The 9,717-nt window shown below is 41.3% G+C and overlaps 1 protein-coding gene across 1 annotated transcript in view; it reads left to right on the top strand.

Moving 5' to 3' along the window:
* Gpc4 (glypican 4) overlaps nucleotides 1-9,654 on the top strand; it is a 111,249-nt gene extending 101,595 nt beyond the window's left edge. The window contains exons 5-9 of the mRNA XM_031359497.1: nucleotides 5,535-5,665; nucleotides 5,757-5,903; nucleotides 7,933-8,069; nucleotides 8,665-8,840; nucleotides 8,936-9,654. Of these exons, the coding sequence (XP_031215357.1) occupies nucleotides 5,535-5,665; nucleotides 5,757-5,903; nucleotides 7,933-8,069; nucleotides 8,665-8,840; nucleotides 8,936-9,141 (797 nt within the window). The 3' untranslated portion in view covers nucleotides 9,142-9,654. The remainder of the gene's footprint in view (nucleotides 1-5,534; nucleotides 5,666-5,756; nucleotides 5,904-7,932; nucleotides 8,070-8,664; nucleotides 8,841-8,935) is intronic.
* Nucleotides 9,655-9,717: the final 63 nt, after the last annotated feature.

Raw genomic sequence — 9,717 nt, 5'->3', positions numbered from 1 at the left:
TCTCTTGGGCTGGACAGGTAGCTCAGTAGGCGAAGTGCTTGTTTTGCTAGAACAAGGGTCTATGTTTGATCTCCAGAATCAGAAAAAAAGCTAGGTGTGGTGGTGTACTTGTAATCCCAGGAGTTGGGAGGTAGAGACAGTCAGCCCAGCCTGAGAACAGTGCTCCAGGACAGTGAGAGAGACCCGTCTCAAAAAGATTAGTGTGACAGTAGCTGTTGTGGGGAACCTGAAGGAGTTATTTAGTAGTAGTATTATTATTTGATATGTAAGGTTGATGTAACAACAAACTGTCTCTGCCTGTTTGCCTGCCTCTGTCTGTCTGTCTGTCTGTCTGTCTGTCTGTCTGTCTCTCTCTCTCTCTCTCTCTCTCTCTCTGTGTGTGTGTGTGTGCGTGTGTGTTTCTATCTGTCTCTCTCTCTCATTTCTTTTACATTGCAACCAAATCTTTGGCCGACTGGCCAGACACCCATTTGATCATCAGATTAGAACTCTGATGTGGAAAATTACTGGATTTGTTTTTGTAGGGGACTTAGCCATGGTCGACTCGTCTTATGTGAGTGGACAGTCTTTCTCCGATGGTTTGGGAAATAGGACTGTTGAGTGTTTCTGCCACTTAGGAAAACATTACTAGAACCCAGACCATACTCTAAGTAAGCTAGCTAGATTCTGAGAAGGGCAATTACAATTTCTGGGAAAACACAAGCAGTCATCTACTTTAGTGCCCAGTGTATACATCAGTCCTGAAACCTCCAAGGCCAACATTGACATTTACAAAGCCTAGCGCTGATGAAATATCACTCACATGAATAGAGTGTACCAATTCATTCTCTCACTCCCTAATCACATTTACCTGAATTGCAGTCCTTATAGAAACCAAGTTCTTGCTAAATCATTGACATCATGGGAGCATGCATGTAATCTGTTGCCTTGGATTCACTTTATTTTGTTTCATTTTGTTTGTTGGGGGGGCTTAATTTTTCTTTCCCTTTTTTTGGGGGGTAGAGAAAGTTGTTATAAAATCCTTTGTAGACTGAGAAGTGACTTGCCATATTAAGTCTGTTTGAAAGTGCATCAATAAATTGACTCCCACAGATTCTTAAACATAGACGCTGGAGGGAAAAGATGTAAATATTAAGCACTTAAGCACAATCGTGGCCTAAGTAGCTCAGAGCTGGAAAACATGGGGAAAAAAGCTTTTACATACAGAATGAAACCGGGGGAGAAATAAAAAATTTCCTATGGGAATAAAAACTATGGTGTTTCTCCATCTAAGGTCACCACCCCCCACATAGCCAATTGTTGCATTCGTAATTCACTTACATTACCCTCCTAAATTTCAGTGTTGGGTTGGTTCATTTGTTTTGCTTTTTCTTTGTTTCTTGTCATGTAGCCCAGGCTGGCCTCCAACTTACCATCCCCTAGCCTCTGCCTCCAGATGGCTGGAATTACAGGTGTACTGTACCACACAGCTGGTTAAACTTAGTTCTTAGAAGGTGGGGCTTTTATTTAACTTCTGCACACAGTAGGCTTTTCTTTGGGACAAGGGCATCTTTGGCGTGCAGTATAAAACTGTGGTGACAGTGATTAAGCTTTGGTTCCTTTCTTACCTAGGCTTCCTGAGGACAGTACAGAGGCATTTGCTACTGTGTGCTCTATTATTTCATCCTGCCCAGCAGTTACTGCTACCAAGGCCTTCTCACATCCTTGTATTAAACTACACATTTCTCTACATCTCTTCTAAGATGTTACAGATCCACAGCATATCAGAAACATACTCTGGCTGGCTTAAGTAATGTTTTCAGCCTTAAGTTGTCGCTGCTGTTCTTGGAGTGTATTTTTTAAATTGCATGTGCTATCTGTGAAGAAACAAAATTAAACCCAAGTGGAAATGGATGGGATTTTGGAATTGATTTTCTGCAGCTATTTTAAATGATACATTTTGGAGTGGTGTAGTATGCAATTGTATGTAAATATTTTTAATGGACACACTACTTTTTATTTCTAATAAGCTGATTTAAAAGGCCAGGCATAATTGACATGTTAATCTCCTGTTCTTTTTCATTGATTTTTCACAAGGGTTTAATTAATCTCCTCCATGGTTGTACAATTCAGTCCCAATTACATGCCTCTGCTGTAAATATTCACCTCTCTTTCTCTCTCTGTCTCTCTGTCTGTCTCTCTCTCTGTTTCTCTCTGTCTGTGTGTGTCTTTCTCTCGCTCTCTCTAGAATTTTTCCTTGCTGTTTAAATGACTGCACAGTTACTGCATAGTGAAGGATTTGTTTTATTTTCATTTTTTTTTTAAATCTTATCTTGAGGTTAGGTTGGGAAACTGCATTCAGCTCTTCAGTCAATATTTATTGGAAATAAAACGAAAAAAGGAATCACTTTCCTTAGTGAGAAGGGAATACTTCCTTTTCAACATTGTTTTTTATGAGCATACATTAATTATACATAATAATGGGTTTCATATGACATTTTCATAATGCATATAATGTATTTGATCATACTCATTCCAATTACCCTCACTTGTCCCCTCCTACTCCCACTGATTCCCAAGAAAGGGATGCTCTTCTGGGTGAGTTGGGAAGGGGCACTTAGACCAGTGCCTTGAGCTGCTCGTGTGGCTGGGCCAGACTTGACTCTTTCTGAAACCCAGCAGGGATTTTTTTCCAAGTCAGCTGCTGGGCATTCCCTGTACCTACATCTGCCTATCACCACAAGTTCTAAGTGCTAAGTCTTGCCAGTCTTCACCAGGATGGGTCCAAATATAGAAAACACCTCTGAAAACTCATTTTTATAACAGGCTGATACAAAGCCTTCAATTTGCAAACCAAACCAAATGCTGGCCCTTTGACTACCCCAAAAGGAGTTTGTTTTCAGAGAATACATTATCCTTAGGTTCAAATTGTCTGTCACATACTGTGCTTCTGTTAACACTCATTTGACCCAGAGCCAACCCTATTAATGTCATATGTTGTTTGCTGCCGATGGGAATTTAGTATTGGAATTGCTGACTAGGACACTAGCCAGTTCCTGGTGGGAGACAGTAGCAAGTATGATATCACATGCATATGAAAATTGTTTCCTTCATTAACCAGAAAGAAAATAAAACACCAGACCAGCCGTCTTTAGATTCCTCTTGGTACTTTTTAGGGGGTGTGGGATTGGTGGCAGCTGTTGGTCAATAGATGGCCAGTCATCACTTCCTGCAGAGTTAGAGGCAGCTTTGGCTTTGGGCTGTGAGCCACCTGCAGAATGCAATCCTCACTGGCATTCTTCAGCTGGGCAACATGCAATGCCATGGCACCGGCTCCAGCAAAGTCCTGGTTTTCCCTCTCCATTCCCAGGTCCTTGTGTATGGCCAGCAGCTCTGAGTTTACAAAGACGCAGACAGCCAGAAGAATTGGGTTTATGTTTCCATTCAGTCTTTCACAAGCACATTAGCGATCAATCTGGCCTTTCCTCACCACTGGGGGAATAAGTAGGTACAAAATGCAACTCCCCCCACTTAAGTCTCTGATTTTAGATGTTTATTATCTATTCATAATACTTTTATTTGGAGCGAGCGATATTTCTTGGCTTGCGAAAGAATGTGCTTTCTGTATGTGGCGGTCCTGACACTATTGACAGTGATGAACATATCTACACTGTGCTCCACTTGTTGCAAAAGTCGCCTTGTCACTAGCACATCAAAAGCATTTTCTCTCTCTCTCCTAGCACAGTGGCATATTCGTGCTGTCAGCCTTTCCTTAAAGGTTAGAGGCGTCACTTTATTGGTGCTTACTTGAAAATATTGTGCTTCACAGAACTCTGTTCATTGTTGGTGACTTCGGAATTGTAGTTTAGAGAAATGGCCTCACACTTTAAAATGTTGTGTAGCATTTGTTGTAGGTTGAAGATAAAAGGTTGATAATCAACTTGGATTTTTTTTACATTTTGATAGTTAAAGCTCCCCCCTCCCACTAGAAAATTTCGGTAGAGGCTCAGCTGGGGTAGCAGCTGAAAGGGACATCCAGCCTTCTGGAAGAGAATATTCCTTTTTGGTTCTTGATATTGAAGTACCTAGAGGAGTAAACAATGGGGAGCTAACTGCTTTGCTTGTCATTCATTAGCACTTGAGTGTAAAAGAGAAAACCCCATTTAAGTTAACTGTTGGGCTCAGCTTTTAAGAGCCCTTAATTGCTCTTCCAGAGGTCCATTGGTGCCCATCACCTATATCAGGCACCTCACAATTGCTTCTTACTCCAGGTGCAGGGGATCAGACAGCTGTGGCTCCATAGGCACTCACTCTTTATTTGTATATATCCACACACAGAGAGACAGACAGACAGACAGATGAACCACACACACACACACACACACACACACACGCACACACACACGCATGCATGCACGCACGCACGCACGCACGCATTAAATAATAATAATAAAAAGGAGACTGGAGAAATGGCTCAGCAGTTAAGAACACTGGCTGCTCTTCCAGAGGTCCTGAGTTGAATTCCCAGCAACCACATGGAGGCTCAAAACCATCTGTCATGGGGTCTGATGCCCTCTTTTGATGTGTCTGAAGATAGCAACAGTGTACTCATATACATAAAATAATTAAATCAGTCTTTAAAAAATAGTAATAATAATATTTTTTAGTTAATTGTTTAATAATTATGCGTCCTTTTTCTCCTTGGGTATGGGGATGGATTTCATTTCCAAGAGTTCTACTTTTGTGCAAGTATCAGGTAAAAATACCAACTCACAATCCCCAAATGCACAGATGGCAAGAAAACAAATAACAGCTTGTTTTCTTTAAGGAATCCAGTACTTGCTAGAAAATGCTAGGTTCCTCCAGAGGCCAAAAGTGACTTGCAGGTATCAGTGAAGCGACACACCACAAATGGACAATGTTTGTGCAGTGCGTGTTGTCTCACGGTTTCACGGGACTACAAAAAAGAGTGTGTGTTACTACTAAATCAGCCGAGGCCCTCACATTGGCAAATGAGCTTTTCTTAGCCCCCAAATAGCATGTCTCAAAGTTTCATTATTGGAAGTCATTAGAATCCCCAGAACACTTTCAATTCTATTATCCAACTGTGCACGCAGGGATCTGAAATGTCTCACTAAACGAAATGAAAGAAAAGAATTGCTGTGCCAGGATTTTAACTGATTTATGTGTTCAAGTCTCGTAAATGGAACCTGAAAGGAAAAGATTCCAGGGAAGTATCTGGGAGAACAGGCCTGGTTGGCAGCTGGATGCTGGTTGACACTCGAAGGATTGTACAATCCCGATGATAGACGATTCCTCATTGAATTACCACAGAACTGAAGATTCATCTGGCCCCTTCACACTTTAGCATAATACTGATACATAATGTACAGATGCAATTTGGACTCATGGAAATGACTAGAAAATATGAATAAATTGAAAAAAAGAGTCTGTTTTCTCTCTCTCCAGAAAGAAAAGGCTGTGAAGTAGCCAAGACCAACACTCAAATCTGAACTAATGATATACTCTCTGTGTTTTTCTCCAAACCTTGTTAGATGCCATGCTGATGGTGGCGGAGAGGCTGGAGGGTCCTTTTAACATTGAGTCCGTTATGGATCCCATCGATGTGAAGATTTCTGATGCTATCATGAACATGCAGGATAATAGTGTTCAAGTGTCTCAGAAGGTATTGAAGGCAGGATGCTGGGCAGGATGGCTAGAAATGCCTTCTGTCCTGTCCTGTAAATCCCTAATATAAACTCACACTTCCGCTGCAGGTTTTCCAAGGCTGTGGACCTCCAAAGCCTCTCCCAGCTGGACGAATTTCTCGCTCCATCTCTGAAAGTGCCTTCAGTGCTCGATTTAGACCTTATCATCCAGAGCAACGCCCAACCACGGCAGCTGGCACTAGTTTGGACCGACTGGTGAGCACTTTAGCAGGGATGGGTGTGTTTAATGGCAAGGAACTGCAAACATTTGCTTAAAAATGAACTTTTCATTGGAAAGCATAGAAGTGTGAGCCTTGAGTCTTTTACATTCTGGCTTTTTAATGTAGTTATATGTGGGTGGCAGTAAATGTGCCTCCTTTTCTCTCTCAGAAAGTTCCTGTATTGTCAAGGAAATGGGTTGTAACACATTTCATCTCCTGACTTCCCCTTATTGTCACTGCGTGTTTACTGAGCATCTATTACATACTTGCTATTAGATTATGCCCAAGGGGAAGCTCAGAGCAATAAGACAGGGCCTTGGTCTCAAAAGACTTCAACAAAGGGAGAGAGGCATCAGTCTAAGCTGTTCAATAGGTGTCAAAATAGCGGAGGACTAAACAACTTAAAATCCTGAATTGATTTCATATGATAACATTAACTTGTTATGGTCATGCATGGATTTACTTTTTTAGCCAATAAAACCAATAATATCAACTTAAGACATCCCTGCACTATTTGTGCCATACCCAAAATGTCCACATGTGATCACCATCCGCCTTATACATAGACAGCAAATGAACAAGTACCTCTGGGTGAAAAAGATCTCTTTACCATTGGCTATTCTTTCCTAATCACCTTTTCAAAGTCAATGTCCTCATAGAGAAAAGCAACCTTGATTCAGTCCATCTTCATTGTATTTTAAATATTTCAAAAACTTCACTGATGTATTTTATAGTATATTGGATTTTAAGGTTAAAGTGGTTTGAGGGCAAAGAGCCACATGGTGTAAAGTGAAAGGAGATAATACTATGATAGGAGAATAATTAGATGCTTTTAAATACCAACTCACAATCCCCAAATGCACAGATGGCAGGAAAACAAATAACAGCTTGTTTTCTTTAAGGAATCCAGTACTTGCTAGAAAATGCTAGGTTCCTCCAAAGTCTAAAAGTGACTTTCGGGTATTAGTGAATCGACATACCACAAATGGACAGGATTACATGTATGGCAGCATGCTGTGGCAACATGGGAATATTAGCATAGTTGTAGTAGGGACCATAGAGCAGGAAGCCTGACAGGATACTGATGTGAAAGGAGGACGAATAATGCTAGTAAAGTTTTCCTGTGTGATGTGGATGCTATAAAACCCTGGCGTAGAAGACTATGCTTGCAGAGTATAGGGCTTGGTGCACCTCAGATGGCTTTTACATGAGGGAGGTAGACAGCAGATCCAGGCAGCTCCTTTAGAGTTTGCATTTGAGCTATTAATTCCTTTGAGAGATTATTTATTTCTAAGTATAAAACCTGTATATTTTTCTTCAGCCTATACTTGAAGTAGTGAGTTGCATATAATCCACAGATACTTAGAAATGATCAAAAGGCATATCTATTAGTAGTTTGGATTTGGCTTGGTTGTTTGAGATGGCTTTATGTTAGTAACATTATTTGCCTGCTTGTAGTTTTTATTATTATTTCATATATATGGGTGTTTTGTTTGCATGCATGCGTGTGTGTGTATGACCTGTGTACCTGGTAAGTGAAAGGGCATAAGAGGGCATCAGATCATCTGAAACCAAAGTTACAGACAGTTGTGAGCAATCAAATGGGTACTAGGAATAAACCCAGATCCTCTGCAAGAGCACCAAGTGCTCTTAACCACTGAGTCATTTCTCTAGCCCCATTGTTTGATTTAAATATGTATATAATGTGTTTTGATGATATGTATCCCTATTACCCTTTTTTGTTGTCTTCCAAGTTAGTCCTCTTTCTACTTGTTATGTTACGTGTGTGTGTGTGTGTGTATGTGTGTGTATGTGTGTGTGTGTCTCAATGAATTTAATAATGAAATGGAACAGGGTTTTGCTTTGTGTGCCAGGCTGATTTGGAGCTCAGTGTAGATCAGCCACCACTGACCTCAAACTTGCTACCTTCCTCCTCCCTTGGCCTCCTGTCTGCTGGGATCATACATGGTACTTTTGTATTCATACATCGAGGAATCCTTTTCTTGTTTCTTTTTTTCCCTTAGGTTACTGATGTCAAGGAGAAACTGAAACAAGCTAAGAAGTTCTGGTCCTCTCTCCCAAGCACCGTTTGCAATGATGAGAGGATGGCAGCAGGAAATGAAAATGAGGATGACTGCTGGAATGGCAAGGGCAAAAGCAGGTCAGCCTCACCCCTGGAAAGGAGCATCCTCTCCCATCCAGGGTACCTGGCTGGCCTTCCAACATGGCTCTCTCAGCTGGTACCCAAGGGAAGCAGCTTGTAGTAGTAGGTAGTGATGACAGAGGTTTCTTGATGACCTTAGGCATTAGCTTCCCATTTAGGTGTTCAAAAGGCACCCAGATAGTTACTTACAAAGGACTAGGCTTGGCAGTAGTTATATTCCAGTATATTAAGGACTATTAAAAAACATTGATTGTCTGTAGCCCTTGGCTCAGGGGCCTGGCTTTATAAAGCACCACTACTCAAAAGGTCACATTCTCTTGATTCTATGTGTCCCACCCTGACACTTTGTGACTGAGATAAGCACTCTTTGAGAGGATGTTTTTCTTTGACAGAACAATTGCCACAAAAAAAGGATCACTTTCAAAAAGGTCACAGTTAGATCACAGAAAGTATACATTCCCAGGATAAGGAGTAATTACAGTTGATTAAAAATGGAAAAACTTCTGTTCTACCATGCTCAGTGGAGATCCTAAAATTGAGCAAAGTCTTCAAGCTCAGTGATCATGTCAGCAGGACCATTTCTTTTTTTCAGGTACCTGTTTGCAGTGACAGGAAATGGATTAGCCAACCAGGGCAACAACCCAGAAGTTCAGGTTGACACCAGCAAGCCAGACATACTGATCCTTCGTCAGATCATGGCCCTTCGAGTTATGACCAGCAAAATGAAGAATGCTTACAATGGAAATGATGTGGACTTCTTTGATATCAGTAAGCCTTGGTGACTTTAAAGTTCAGGGTTTGTTCTTCTCTGACTTGGTGAGAATATGTGCAATGGACTCCCTGTTGTCTTCTTTTCAATGCAGGTGATGAGAGTAGTGGAGAGGGAAGTGGAAGCGGATGTGAATATCAGCAGTGCCCTTCGGAGTTCGAGTACAACGCTACTGACCATTCTGGGAAGAGTGCCAACGAGAAAGCTGACAGTGCTGGTCATGCCCATGCAGAGGCAAAGCCCTACCTCCTTGCTGCCCTCTGCATCCTGTTCCTCGCTGTGCAGGGAGAGTGGAGATAATTGTCAAACTCTGAGTAAAAGTGTTCATCATCAGAAAGTTCAAAGGCACCAGTTCTCACTTTTTTTTTTTAATACCATCCTAGTGACTTTGCTTTTTAAATGAATGGACAACAATGTACAGTTTTTACTGTGTGGCCACTGGTTTAAACAATGTTGACTTTGTTTTTCTCATTCAGTTCCAGGAGACAGTGGGGTGTCCTGCCTTTAACTTTGTTCCCCCCCAATACCCCTCCACCTCCCCACTCCTTTGAGACTCATGTTATGCGTGGCTAGCAGTGTAGGTACAGAACTGTAGTTAGTTGTGCATTGATGATCTTGTTTTCTTTGTTGGCTTCTCTCATTTTGTGGGGTTTTTCTTTTCCAATGATGGTCTCACCTTGTTTCTCACAAGAAAACCAGGGTCCTTTCTTGGCATGTGACATGTACGTATTTCTGAAATATTAAATAGCTGTACAGAAGCAGCTTTATTTATCATGTTATCTTATTAAAAGAAAAAGCCCAAACAAGCTGAAATTTTTCCATTTATCCCTGTTCTTTTAGCTGCCTTATCGGGAGAGAAATGGAGTTGACTTTGGA

The sequence above is a fragment of the Mastomys coucha genome, chromosome X (assembly GCF_008632895.1).
Source record: "Mastomys coucha isolate ucsf_1 chromosome X, UCSF_Mcou_1, whole genome shotgun sequence".
Lineage (NCBI taxonomy): Eukaryota > Metazoa > Chordata > Mammalia > Rodentia > Muridae > Mastomys > Mastomys coucha.
The sequence above is the reverse complement of the archived record's forward strand: the minus strand, read 5'-3'. Positions and strand labels throughout refer to the sequence as shown.